This window comes from Cherax quadricarinatus, chromosome 15, assembly GCF_038502225.1.
Source record: "Cherax quadricarinatus isolate ZL_2023a chromosome 15, ASM3850222v1, whole genome shotgun sequence".
Taxonomy (NCBI): Eukaryota; Metazoa; Arthropoda; class Malacostraca; order Decapoda; family Parastacidae; genus Cherax; species Cherax quadricarinatus.
The window spans coordinates 49,979,326-49,994,900 of NC_091306.1; the positions used below are offsets into that span (position 1 = coordinate 49,979,326).

General features: G+C 38.4%; 1 protein-coding gene across 1 annotated transcript in view; it reads left to right on the forward strand.

The window, feature by feature from the left end:
* The window catches only part of LOC128703353 (adenosine receptor A2a-like), an 84,279-nt gene that overhangs the window by 54,940 nt on the left and 13,764 nt on the right, over positions 1-15,575 (forward strand). The window contains exons 9-10 of the mRNA XM_070085363.1: positions 247-428; positions 572-679. Coding sequence (XP_069941464.1) covers positions 247-428; positions 572-679 — 290 coding nt within the window. The remainder of the gene's footprint in view (positions 1-246; positions 429-571; positions 680-15,575) is intronic.

Here is a 15,575-nt window from a genome sequence, read left to right on the forward strand (position 1 = left end):
AAGTTATTGTTTAGAAGAAATCAGTTAAACAGAGCAGTCTTCAGGTAACCTTGCGAAACTGCACTCCAGTTTTCTACTTTATTTAAATCGTAAGCCTAAAGGGTCATTCAGTGCACGGTGTGGCGGAGGCTTCATCCTCCGTCCGCTATTCGCAGCCTGCTCTCTGACTTATCAGGCTGTTGGGAATTGTGTTACTCTTTTACAGAGAGGTAAATATTTTTCTAATACTTTCTTTCTTATTGTCAGGTATTTACTGACACGTTTATCTACGCTGTACAGCTGCGAGACATTAGAAAGGCATTGCAGACTATGTGGGCTTTGATGAAACGTCGAGTAACTAGACGATCCGGGGGTCCTATGAGGAACATGTCAAGGATATCTCACACAACATCCACAAGGGTTTCCCATAACTCTCCAGGCCTTCACAGGTACAACCTCGTTTTCCATAATGTACGAGACCATGTCATTAGTTGCTAATGTGAGAGATTTGTTTGTGTACAACTGATTGCTGAGAGCCTGTGAGCTGGACACTGTTGTAAGCTCCACTCACAAGTTTCCTCTCCCTGAACAGGTTGCGGACTTCACTCTCCCATCGGTCCCATGGATTTGCTGCTTCTTGTAATTCATCATCTCGGTCCAGGTCAACCTCTCCCAACAACCAGCCAGCTCATCTAACCAAGTAATTTTTTCAAAACAGTTCAAAGTTATTGCAACACTGCTTCCATCATTTTTTTTCCTAGTCATTTTGCAAGCATTTTTGTTGCAGTTTGTCATTTTTTCATTCCTTGCAAGAATTTGCTATTGCTTGCATAGTTTTTTCCACTGTACATTAGGTTTCATTGAATTTTTTTCTTCATATCCTAACCATTTCCTGAAGCGAAGCAAAACTTTGATCGATGGGTAAAGTGTTTGAGCCACTGCTTTCAAGAATTGTTTACTGACTGCAAATTATTAAATTTCCCTCACTCAGTGATAAATTATTTAAAGGTAAACCCTTTCCAATTCATTTTAACAACATTTTTAAATAAGAGAGAAAAACTTCTATTTTGCAAAAAAATACGACCTAATTCCTAGTCTGCATTAATACTCAAATCTATTTAGACTATATGCAATTAATTCGTCATGCATACTCAACACGTTTTCTTGCAAAAATGTTATAATTCATTTGCTGATCTGTATTTTGTTTATAAGGTAATAAGTATATGTCGTGCCTCACAAGCCGAATCATCGAGTTTGGTATATTTAGCCAAACTAGCCGAATGAAAATTTGTTTTTGCGCTAAATCAGCACAAATCAATCTGAACATAACTATAAAAAAATATATAATTTATTTTAAGTAATATTAAATAAATTTCAAATGTCCTCTGTTAACATAGCAGAAGTTAGCTGGAACAAAAATATACTAGTTGAAGTGAGGTTAAGTGAAGTCTCTGTGCTAGTTTTGGTCCAAATATATAGATCGTTATATCATTCTGTAAAAGAAATTTTTAGAAAATTTTAATTTTTAAGGGAGTTCGGCCTATTTGGCAAGGCTTAGAACATAAGAACATGAGAGTGGAGGAACACTGCAGGCCTACTGGCCCATACAAGGAAGGACCTTATCAAAACTACCACTACCCAAAACAACCCATGAATTTATTCCCGTGCCCACGACACCAATCAAACACAGCCCCTCTGACTCATATATTTGTGTAATCTCTTCTTAAAGTTACCTTAGGTCCTAGCCTCGATCACCCTAGTCGAAAGATTGTTCCACGCATCCACAACTGTGTTCGAAAACCAGTACTTACCTATGTCCTTTCTAAGTCTAAATTTATCTAACTTAAATCCGTTATTTCTGGTTCTTATCTCCCCTCATTCTACGTCTTTCCAGAGAGTGAAGATTCAAGGCTCTAAGCCTGTCTTCATATGAGAGATTCCTTATACAGTAAATCATTTTAATCATTCTTCTCTGTATGTTCTCCAGTGAATCTATATCCATCCTGTAGTAAGGAGACCAAAACTTAGAGGCTTAATCCAAATAAGGCCTCACTAGGGTTGTATAGAGCTGTAAAATAACTTTTAGACTTCTGTTACTTCTTGAAATAAATCCCAGTAATCTGTTAGCGTTATTATGCACAATTAGGCACTGTTGTTATGGCTTTAGATTTCTGCTTTCCATGACTCCCAAGTCGTTTTCACATTCTGTGTGATCAGATCAGTTTATAACTTTGAGGGTTATTTTCATTCCTAAGGACTAGGACTTTACACTTGTCCACATTGAACTTCATCTGTTAGTATTCAGACATTAGTTTGTCCAAATCCTTCTGAAGTTTACTGATATCCTCCTCAGAATGATTCATACTGCCTATTTTTACATATTTGCTCAGTCACTTGCAATTCCTTCATCAAGGTCATTAATGTAAATTATGAACACCAATGGGCCTAAAACTGATCCTTGTGGAACACCATTACTGACCAGTCTCCATTCAGATTTGACCCCATTAATAGAAACTCTCTACTTTCTATTGGTAAGCCATGACTCTATCCATGCTAGAACTTTACCTCCTTTACCATACCACTTTTCTTAAGTCTTTTTGAGGTACTCTATCGAAAGCTTGACTGAAATCCAAATAAACTATATCATATTCTTGATCACTGTCTACTGCCTCAAATATTTTACTGAAGAACGTCAGTAAATTTGTTAGGCAGGAACGACCTGATAAAGTTCCATCTTGCATTTTTTAAGTACCCTGGAAAACAACTCGTCGGATCCTGTGGATTTATTTTGTTTCAGTTTATCTATCTGTTTAATTACCATATCCTTCATGACAGTAATATTAGTTAATTTGAATTATTCAGAATCTGAATAATTGTTAATTTGTGGAATTTCATTTACGTCTTCTTATGTAAAGACTGACATAAAATAATCGCTAAATAAAGAAAACATCTCCCGTTCTTTATCTGTCAGCTGTCCATTCCCAATTTTCAGAGGTCGTACTTTTTCCCTTACTTTCGTCCTATACACTTGAAAGAACCCTTTTGGATTAGTCTTTGATTCATTAATCCCATTTTTTCTTTTCTTTTAAACTGAACATATTGATCACTAAGGTTAACCTCTTTTGATGAGCCTATAAATTCCTCTTTTCACTCCTAATAGATGCTTCAGCCTCCTGTTAACCCATTTGAGATCCTAATTTTTCTCTGGGGAATATAAGGGACTGAGTGCAAGTTAGTTAGAGATCATAAAATTGAAGTTGAAAAATTTTGGAATTTTACGTTTTCTGACCAAAAAATAGTGCAAAATTCTGGCAACATGATGCAATCAGCTTGTTTCTATCGTATTTCTAAGTATGTTTTTTTCAAAAATGTAATTTTTATGTTTTTGCTGTCATCAAGAGAACATGTAGGCAGTGTTTTTATTTTTTTTACTCCAAAAATTACTATTATTATGATTATTTCATTCTAAACACTCAACATGGCAAGTTGTGTGATGACTAAAGTGAAGAGCACAGAGAATTTGCTGATCAGTTGCCTCTGGGTTATCAACAATTATTTGCTGATCAGTTGCCTCTGGGTTATCAACAATTATTTGCTGATCAGTTGCCTCTGGGTTATCAACAATTATTTGCTGATCAGTTGCCTCTGGGTTATCAACAATTATTTGCTGATCAGTTGCCTCTGGGTTATCAACAATTATTTGCTGATCAGTTGCCTCTGGGTTATCAACAATTATTTGCTGATCAGTTGCCTCTGGGTTATCAACAATTATTTGCTGGTCAGTTGCCTCTGGGTTATCAACAATTATTTGCTGATCAGTTGCCTCTGGGTTATCAACAATTATTTGCTGATCAGTTGCCTCTGGGTTATCAACAATTATTTGCTGATCAGTTGCCTCTGGGTTATCAACAATTATTTGCTGATCAGTTGCCTCTGGGTTATCAACAATTATTTGCTGATCAGTTGCCTCTGGATTATCAACATTTATAAGGGTTTGCAATACGCTCAAATTTGGTGCTTCATCTCCATAGAGTTTTATATAAACAAAAATTTGAATACCTCAGGAATAAGTTAAGAACATAAGAACATAAGAAAGAAGGAACACTGCAACAGGCCTACTGACCCATGCGGAGCAGGTTCATGCCCCCCCCCCGATTAGACCAATGACCCACCCCCCGGATTATCCCAATGACCCACCCAGTCTGGTCATCCCCACTCAAGGATGGAGCACTGTACCAGACCCAGCAGCACAAGCTAGTCAGGTCCAACTCACACCCACCCACACCCACTCATGTATTTATCTAACCTATTTTTAAAACTACAAAACGTTTTAGCCTCAATAACTGTACTTGGGAGCTTGTTCCACTCATCCACAACTCTATTACCAAACCAGTGCTTTCCTATATCCTTCCTGAATCTGAATTTTTCCAACTTGAAACCATTGCTGCGAGTCCTGTCTTGGCTGGAAATTTTCAGCACACTATTTACATCCCCTTTATTTATTCCTGTTTTCCATTTATACACCTCGATCATATCCCCCCTAATTCTACACCTTTCGAGAGAGTGCGGATTCAGGGCCTTCGGTCTATCCTCATAGGGAAGATTTCTGATACATGGGATCATCTTTGTTATCCTCCTTTGTACGTTTTCCAGAGCATTTATATCCATTCTGTAATACGGTGACCAGAACTGAGCAGCATAGTCTAAATGAGGCCTAACCAAGGATATACAGAGTTGTAGAACAACCTGAGGACTTCTATTATTTATACTTCTAGATATGAAGCCAAGAATTCTGTTAGCTTTATTGCGAACACTAATGCACTGTTGTCTTGGTCTTAGGTTACTGCTAACCAGAACTCCTAAATCCTTTTCGCAATCGGTAGTATTATGATCTACATTATTTAGTTAATATGTGGCATGGTTATTTAACTGTCCAACATTTAGAACTTTGCATTTGTCAATATTAAACTGCATCTACCACTTCTCCGACCATTGCGTCAGTCTATTCAAATCATCCTGGAGTGCTCTAATATCCTCATTAGAATGAACTGGACGGCCTATTTTGGTGTCATCAGCAAATTTGCCAATGTCGCTATGTATTCCCTCATCTCTGTCGTTTATGTGAATTGTGAACAACACCGGGCCCAACACTGACCCCTGAGGAACACCGCTTGTGACGTGCCCTCATTCTGATTTCTCCCCATTTATGCAAGCTCTCTGCTGTCTATTTGTCAGCCATGCCTCTAACCAGGAAAAAATTTCTCCTCTTATTCCGTGTGCACTAAGTTTCCTCAATAGCATTTGTTTTACTGTTTTGCAAAGAGTAATAATAGGAGTGTCATGATTTTTTCACACAATATTGATGAATGATGGTTCTATTAATATTCAGAGATGTTTTGCAATATGTCTTACCATTTTGTTTTTATTGACTCTTATTCTCCAAAAAAACGAAAAAAAAAACACAAATTTCAAAAATTTTTGTAATGCAACCTATTGATATTTCTCACAAAAAAGTTTGAAATTTAAATAGTCTAACTCTTTATCTTTCATCTGATGTTGAGTAGAACATTGTACAACTTACCAATTTTGTATAAGGGAGGGTTTTATGATAAATACAATTTTGCAATATCTTGCAACTTTGCAACAAGAAGTCCATGCAAACATGTGTATAGGATACAAACTGCTCCTTAATAACAGCATAAAGTTACACTTGAAATTGAACCAATAACAAAAAAGGCACAAAATAGTGTCTCTCAACCCCTAAATACTCTGAGTATGATATACATTATTAAGAAATAATTCATGAACGCATATCCCTTCGTAATCGTCATCAGATGCAGCATTCTTCACCTGACCTCAGCATTCTGAACCGGACTATAAATACTCGCGTTCCTTCCACCCCAGGTAATTCTGTTTGTGACTTGAAAAAGCCCACTGTGTGGGCGAAACGTAGTCAATAAAGGATCACATTATACTGCATTTGTGTTTATATTTCCATGATAATCGTTTCACACTGTTACACACTGCTTCAGAAACAGTCCTGAACCACTTCCATGAAGTCACTGGACTCCAGATTACCGGTTAAAGAAGTTCAGTCAATTTGACTAAAGTTAAAATCCCCTACTATCACTACGTTGTTGTGTCTAGAAGCCCTGACAATTTCGCCCCAAAGTCTCCCTCTATCGCGATCCAAGCCTGGAGGTCGGTATATTACACCTAGAATAAGCTTTTCTTGACCTACTAGAAACTCTACCCAAACAGATTTTGCTTCGCGTTTTTATGCAACAATTTATATTTTCACGTACATATAATGCAGCTCCACTCTCTTTCCCATTATATCTATCTATATGGAACAACTTTTACCCTTGAATATGACACTCGGCAATCCTATCCTGACTCTTTAAATTATACCATGATTCAGTTATTGCAATGACGTCAAAATTCCTACCACACGCTACCAAACGTAATTCATTAATATTATTTCTTGCACTTCATCTGTTAGCATAAAATGCAATATCATGCTTTTTCTTCTGCACCTTTTTCCTATTCACCTTCGCTTTTACACATTTTCTGTAATCATCATTATCCAGTGTTACTCCATGACTGTTATTATTAAGATTCATTATATCAAAACCTAAGTCAATATTTCCACACTCATTATTCTCCACCCTCAACTGAACTAGCAAGAAAACCGACACCTTCCCTGGATAAGTGAACCCCATGCCTGGCATACATATCATTTCTACAGTATAGGAGGTGGTCCCAGTTGTCAATGAATGGTACTGCATTATCCTTACAGTGTTTGTCCGGCCAACAATTAATACCAATTACTCTGGACAACCATTCATTTCCAACACCCCTTTACCGCTCATGATGTTGTCAAGCCGGCTAACGATATCCTCCACCTAAGCCCAAGGAAAGCAAACCCTCTGTCTCCTACTCCTATCCTTCAGGCAGAAGGCCCTATCCATGTACTTAATCTGACTGCCCCCAACAAGCACAATGTTCTTACCTTCCTTGTTGTTCGTCGTCGTGATGTTCCCAGTAATCACATCACATTTGTAGGGTAGCATGGAGAATGGGTCTGAAGTTTCCACAGTAGCCTCCAGGTTCTTCCTCGTTGATACCTCTCCATCCGTCCTCTTGATCCTTAGCTTGGTTCCATGATGTCCAGCAAAAGACAAAACAGTGGCGTACAACAACAAGGGATATACCAACAAGTATTGGATGTATTACACACAATTGAGGAGGAGGTGGAGAAGCTCCTAAGTGACCTTGATACCTCAAAGGCGGTGGGACCGGACATTTCTCCGTGGGTCCTTAGAGAGGGAGCAGGGACACTACGTGTGCCACTAACCAAAATCTTCAACACTTCCCTTGAAACTGGGCAACTACCTGAAAAATGGAAGAAGGCAAATGTAGTCCCCATCTTTAAGAAGGGAGACAGAAATGAAGCACTAAATTATAGACCAGTGTCACTGACATGTATAGTATGCAAAGTCTTGGAAAAGATTATCAAGAGGAGAGTGGTGGAGCACCTGGAGCGGAACAAGATTATAAAGGACAGCCAGCACGGATTCATGGAAGGCAAATCCTGTATCACAAACCTACTAGAGTTTTACGACAAGGTAACTGAAGAAAGAAATGAGAGGGAGGGGTGGGTTGATTGTATTTTCTTGGACTGCAAGAAGGCCTTCGACACAGTTCCTCACAAGAGATTAGTACAGAAGCTAGAGGAACAGGCACGTATAACAGGAAGGGCAGTGCAATGGATCAGAGAATACCTAAAAGGGAGGCAACATCGAGTCATGGTTTGTGATGAGGTATCACAGTGGGCGCCTGTGACGAGCGGGGTCCCACAGGGGTCAGTCCTGGGACCAGTGCTATTCTTGGTATATGTGAACGACATGACGGAAGGGATAGACTCAGAAGTGTCCCTGTTTGCAGATGACGTGAAGTTAATGAGGAAAATTAAATCAGACGCGGACCAGACAGGTCTACAAAGAAACCTGGACAGGTTGGATATATGGTGCAGAAACTGGCTCCTAGAATTTAACCCCGCCAAATGCAAAGTCATGAAGATCGGAGGAGGGCAAAGATGACTGCAGACAGAGTATAGCCTAGGTGGCCAAAGGCTGCAAACCTCACTCAAAGAGAAAGACCTAGAAGTGAGTATAATACCGAGTACATCGCTAGAAGCACACATTAATCAGATAACTGCTGCGGAATATGGGCGCTTGGCAAACCTGAGAATAGCGTTCCGGTACCTCAGTAAGGAATCGTTCAAGACTTTATACACTGTGTACGTCAGGCCATTACTGGAGTACTCAGCACCAGTTTGGAACCCACACCTGGTCAAACACGTCAAGAAATTAGAGAAAGTGCAAAGGTTTGCAACAAGGCTATTTCCAGAGCTAAGGGGAATGTCCTATGAAGAAAGGTTAAGGGAAATCGGTATGACAACACTGAAGGACAGGAGGGTCAGTGGAGACATGATAACGACATACAAAATACTGCGTGGAATAGACAAGGTGGACAGAGACAGGATGTTACAGAGATGGGACACAGAAACAAGGAGTCACAATTGGAAGCTGAAGACTCAGATGAGTCAAAGGGATGTTAGGAAGTATTTCTTCAGTGATAAAATAGTTAGGAAGTGGAATAGTCTGGCAAGGGATGCAGAGGAGGCAGGAACTATACATAGTTTTTAGACGAGGTATGATAAAACTCATGGAGCAGGGGGAGAGAGGACCTAGTAGCAACCGGTGAAGAGGCGGGGACAGGAGATGACTCTCGACCCCTGCAACCACAATTAGGTGAGTACAATTAGGTGAGAACGCACACACACACACACACACACACTTATATATAGCATATGAAGAAAAAGCATATGAGAGGTTTTTACAAAATAGAAGTGATGCAAGGAAGGAAGTGTATATGGAGAGAAAAAGAGAAGTTAAGATAGTGGTGAAGCAATGTAAAAAGAGAGCAAATGAGAGAGTGGGTTAGATGTAATCAACAATTTTTTTTGAAAATAAGAAAAAGTTTCGGAGTGAGATTAATATGTTGAGGAAGCCTTGGGAACAAATGGATTTGTCATTTAAAAATAGGAGAGGAGAGTTATTAAATGGAGAGTTAGAGGTATTGGGAAGATGGAGGGAATATTTTGAGGAATTGTTAAATGTTGATGAAGATAGGGAAGCTGTGATTTTGTGTATAGGGCAAGGAGGAATAACATCTCGTAGGAGTGAGGAAGAACCAGTTGTATGGGGGAAGTTCGTGAGGCAGTGGGTAGAATGAAAGGTGGTAAGGCAGCTGGGATTGATGGGATAAAGATAGAAATGTTAAAAGCAGGAGAGGATGTAGTTTTGGAGTGGTTGGTGCTATTAATAATTAATTTTTATAGTGGGGTAGAAGAAGATAAATTATGTAACATCACAGTCACTAGTGAAATGATTGTGAAGCAGATAGACAGACTGAAGCAAAATAAGTCGCCGGGTCCTGATGAGGTTTTTTCAAGGGTTCTTAAGGAATGCAAAATGGAACTCTGTGAACCATTAACTAATATTTTTAATTTATCTCTTCAAACAGGTGTAGTGTCTGATATGTGGAAGATGGCTAATGTAACTCCTATTTTTAAAACAGGGGACAAGTCGTTACCGTCAAATTACCGCCCAATAAGCCTGACCTCAATTGTAGGCAAATTACTAGAGTCAATTATAGCTGAGATTATAAGAAGCCATCTCGATAAGCATAGCTTGATTAATGATACTCAGCATGGATTCACAAGAGGCCGGTCTTGTCTAACTAATTTATTAACTTTCTTCAGTAAAGCTTTTGAGGCTGTTGACCACGATAAAGAATTTGATATTATTTGCTTAGATTTTAGTAAGGCTTTTGATAGAGTTCCGCACCATAGACTGTTAAAGAAAGTGGCAGCTCATGGCATTGGGGGAAAAGTGCTCTCGTGGATCGAGTCATGGCTCACTGACAGGAAGCAGAGAGTGTCCACAAATGGGGTTAAATCCGAGTGGGGATCTGTAACAAGTGGCGTTCCACAGGGATCAGTCTTGGGCCCGTTGTTGTTTATAATATATATCAATGATCTTGATGAGGGAATTACTAGTGATATGAGCAAATTCGCCGATGACACAAAGATAGGTAGGATAATTGATTCAAACGTAGATGTTTTGGAACTTCAGGAAGATTTAAACAAACTCTATTCTTGATCAGAAAAGTGGCAGATGCAGTTCATTGTAGATAAATGCAAGGTTCTGAAGCTTGGGAGTGACCATAACCCTAGTACTTATAAGTTAAATGATGTAGAACTTAGCCATACAGATTGCGAAAAGGACTTGGGGGTTATGGTGAGCAGCAACCTTAAACCAAGACAGCAATGCCTAAGGGTACGTAATAAGGCAAATAGATTACTGGGATTTATATCAAGAAGTGTAAGCAACAGAAGTCCAGAGGTCATACTGCAGCTTTATACATCATTAGTAAGGCCTCACCTAGATTATGCAGCTCAGTTCTGGTCTCCATATTACAGAATGGACATAAATTCGTTAGTAAACATTCAGCGTAGGATGACTAAATTAATACATAGCATTAGAAATCTTCCTTATGAAGAAAGATTGAAGCCTCTTAAGTTACATTCACTTGTTAGACGAAGAATGAGGGGAGACCTGATCGAAGTGTATAAGTGGAAGATAGGTATTAATAAAGGGGATATTAATAGGTCTTGAGGATGTCTCTCCAAGAGAGAAACCGCAGTAATGGATTTAAATTAGATAAGTTTAGATTTAGAAAGGACATAGGAAAGTATTGGTTTGGAAATAGGGTAGTTGATGAGTGGAACAGTCTACCTAGTTGGGTTTTTGAGGCTGGGACTTTGGGTAGTTTCAAATTTAGGTTGGATAAGTACATGAGTGGGAGGGGTTGGATTTGAGTGGGACTTTCATATCAGAGCTTATTTCTTGGGTGGCATTGAAAATTGGGTGGGGCAAATGTTTTGTTAGTGGGATGAATTGTAAAGGACCTGCCTAGTATTGGCCAACAGGCCTCCTGCAGTATTCCTCCTTTCTTATGTTCTTATGTTCTTATTATTTAAAAAATGTATGGAAGAGGGTAAGGTACCTAGGGATTGGCAGAGAGCATGCATAGTTCCTTTGTATAAAGGCAAAGAGGATAAAAGAGAGTGCAAAAATTAAAGGGAAACAAGCCTGTTGAGAATACCAGTTAAAGTGTATGGGAGAGTTATTATTGAAAGACTTAAGAGTAAGTCGGAGAATAGGATAGCAGATGAACAAGGAGGCTTTGGGAAAAATAAGGGGTGTGCAGATCAAGTGTTTATAGTGAAACATATAGGTGAACAATATTTAGATAAGGGTAAAGAGGTTTTTGTGATATTTAGGGACTTGGAAAAGGCGTATGACAGGGTGGATAGGGGGGATGCAATGTGGCAGATGTTGCAGGTGTATGGGACAGGAGGGAGGTTACGGAAAGCAGTGAAGAGTTTTTACGAGGATAATGAGGCTCAGGTTAGAGCATGTACGAGAGAGGGAAATTATTTCCCAGTAAAAGTAGACCTTAGACAAGGATGTGTGATGTCACCGTGTTTTTTCAATATATTTATAGATGGGGTTGTAAGAGAGGTGAATGCTAGGGGTTTGGCAAGAGGTGTGGAGTTAAAAAATAAAGAATCAAACACAAAGTGGGAGTTTTCACAGTTGCTCTTTGCTAATGACACGGTGCTTTTGGGAGATTCTGAAGAGAAGTTGCATAGGTTGGTGGATGAATTTAGTAGGGTATGTAAAATAAGAAAATTAAAAGTGAATATAGGAAAGAGTAAGGTTATGAGGATAACAAAAAGATTAGGTGACGAAAGATTGGATATCAGATTGGAGGGAGAGAGTATGGAGGAGGTGAATGTATTCAGATGTTTAGGAGTGGACGCATCAGCAGATGGGTATGTGAAGGCTAAGGTTTATCATAAAACTGATGAGGGGAAAAGGGTGAGTAGTGCACTTGGGATTCTGTGGAGACAAAGAACTTTGTGTGTGGAAGCAAAGAGGGGAATGTATGAGGGTATAGTTGTGCCAACACTCTTGTATGGGTGTGAAGCATGGGTGATGAATGTTGCAACGAGGAGAAGGCTGGAGGCAGTGGAGATATCATGTCTGAGGGCAATGTGTGGTGTGAATATAATGCAGAGAATTCGTAGTTTAGAAATTAAGAGGTGTAAGATTACCAAAACTACTATCCAGAGGGCTGAGGAGGGGTTGTTGAGGTGGTTCGGACATGTAGAGAGAATGGAACAAGACGCAATGAGTTCGAGAGTGCATAAATCTGTAGTGGAGGGAAGGTAGGGTGGGGGTAGGCCTAGGAAGGGGTGAAGGGAGGATATATATATATATATATATATATATATATATATATATATATATATATATATATATATATATATATATATATATATATATATGTCGTGCCGAATAGGCAGAACTTGCGATCTTGGTTTAAATAGCAACGCTCATCTTGCCATATATTACAAGCGAAAATTTGTGTATGCAATAATTTCGCCAAAATCCTTCTGAACCTAACGAAAAAAATACATTTCACTGTGTTTGTTTAGTATTAAATTACTGTAAACAAATCTAAAATATATTTAGTTGGGTTAGGCTAAAATAAATTACTCTTGTTATAATAAGGTTAGGTAAGTTTTCTAAGATTCTTTTAGTGCAAAATTAAAATTTTTTACATTAGCATTAATGAAAAAAATATATCTTTAAACGTATAAGAGAAATTTTTGGAAAGGACTTAATTTTAAATGAGTTCTTGCTAATTGACCAGTTTCACATATTCGGCACGATATATATATCTACTTATATATATATATATATATATGTCGTGCCGAATATGTAAAACTGGTCAATTAGCAAGAACTCATTTAAAATTTAGTTTTTTCTAAAATTTTCTCTTATACGTTTAAAGATATATATTTTTCATTAATGTTGATGTAAAAATTTATAATTTTGCACCAAAAGGAACTTAGAAAACTTACCTAACCTTATTATAACAATCGCAATTTATTTTAGCGTAACACAACTAAATATATTTTAGATTTGTTTACAATAATTTAATACTAAACAAACACAGTGAAATATATTTTTTTCGTTAGGTTCAGAATGATTTTGGCGAAATTAATGCATACATAAATTTTCACTTGTTCTATATGGCAAGATGAGCGTTGCTATTTAAGCCAAGATCGCAAGTTCTGCCTATTCGGCACGACATATACATATATATATACATATATACATGTATATATATATATATATATATATATATATATATATATATATATATATATATATATATATATATATATATATATATATATATATATATATATATATATATATTTTATCACACTGGCCGATTCCCACCAAGGCAGGGTGGCCCTAAAAAGAAAAACTTTCACCATCATTCACTCCATCACTGTCTTGCCAGAAGGGTGCTTTACACTACAGTTTTTAAACTGCAACATTAACACCCCTCCTTCAGAGTGCAGGCACTGTACTTCCCATCTCCAGGACTCAAGTCCGGCCTGTCGGTTTCCCTGAACCCCTTCATAAATGTTACTTTGCTCACACTCCAACAGCACGTCAAGTATTAAAAACCATTTGTCTCCATTCACTCCTATCAAACACGCTCACGCATGCCTGCTGGAAGTCCAAGCCCCTCGCACACAAAACCTCCTTTACCCCCTCCCTCCAACCTTTCCTAGGCCGACCCCTACCCTGCCTTCCTTCCACTACAGACTGATACACTCTTGAAGTTATTCTGTTTCGCTCCATTCTCTCCATATGTCCGAACCACCTCAACAACCCTTCCTCAGCCCTCTGGACAACAGTTTTGGTAATCCCGCACCTCCTCCTAACTTCCAAACTACGAATTCTCTGCATTATATTCACGCCACACATTGCTCTCAGACATGACATCTCCACTGCCTCCAGCCTTCTCGTCGCTGCAACATTCATCACCCATGCTACACACCCATATAAGAGTGTTGGTAAAACTATACTCTGATACATTCCCTTCTTTGCTTCCAAGGACGAAGTTCTTTGTCTCCACAGACTCCTAAGTGTACCACTCTTTTCCCCTCATCAATTCTATGATTCACCTCGTCTTTCATAGACCCATCTGCTGACACATCACTCCCAAATATCTGAATACATTCACCTCCTCCATACTCTCTCCCTCCAATCTGATATCCAATCTTTCATCACCTAATGTTTTTGTTATCCTCATAACCTTACTCTTTCCTATATTCACTTTTAATTTTCTTCTTTTGCACACCCTACCAAATATATATATATATATATATATATATATATATATATATATATATATATATATATATATATATTAATGTATATATATATATATATATATATATATATATGCATACATATATATATATATATATATATATATATATATATATATATATATATATATATATATATATATATATATATATATATATATATATATATATATATATATATATATATATATATATATATATATATATATATATATATATATATATATATATATATATATATATATATATATATATATATATATATATATATATATATATATATATATGCAAAAGAACCACTATGAAAGAATAGAGAACTTCTCTATTCTTTCATAGTGGTTGTTTTGCATATACTGACATCACCTGTTTACTGTGATCACAGATTGCATTACCTGCTTTTCTGTCCTCGTGTATTGCATCAGAGAGCTTGTAGCAGCAGATTGGAGTCCAGGACCAAAAATTCATTGACGGAGCAATGATCTGGGATAATCTAACGGGGTCAGAAACCAGACCTGCTCCCCCCAACAACTACAAACAATCGCACTGGGATGGTCCAATAGTGGAAAATATAGCCTCAACAATGCTTCAGAGTGTGTCAGGGAAGGATAGAGCCCGCCTGCTGGCAGTGAGAGCCCCTCATGCTGGGGACTTTCTGTTGGCTGTTCCCAACTCCAGCCTTGGCACACGCCTCGACCCACAGACCATCCGCATCGGTGTTGCCCTTCGACGTGCCTCCCCTATTCTCGCCGAACACAGGTGTATTTGTGGAAGTGAAGCAGCAGACCGATTCGGGTACCATGGTCTTGCGTGCCGTAAATCCGAGGAAAAGATTGCAAGACATGAGGAGGTTAATAACATTATAAAGAGGAGCCTCACAACAGCTGGATGCCCAGCAGTAAGGGAGCCACCCCAACTATGCAGATCTGATGGCAGCCAGAAGCGTCCAGATGGTATCACCCTTCAAGCCTGGACAGATGGGAAGCAGGTCGTGTGGGACTATACATGTGCATCTACCTTGGCTTATACCTATCTCCAATACACCAGGGAGGAAGGAGGGGCAGCCGCAGGGAGTCCCAAAAGTCTAGAAAATATGGAGAACTTGCCCATCATTATATATTTGTGCCCATAGGCTCAGAGACCCTTGGCTCATGGGGAAAGAGTGCATCTAAATTCCTTAAGGAGCTGGGAAAAAGACTCATCAGGG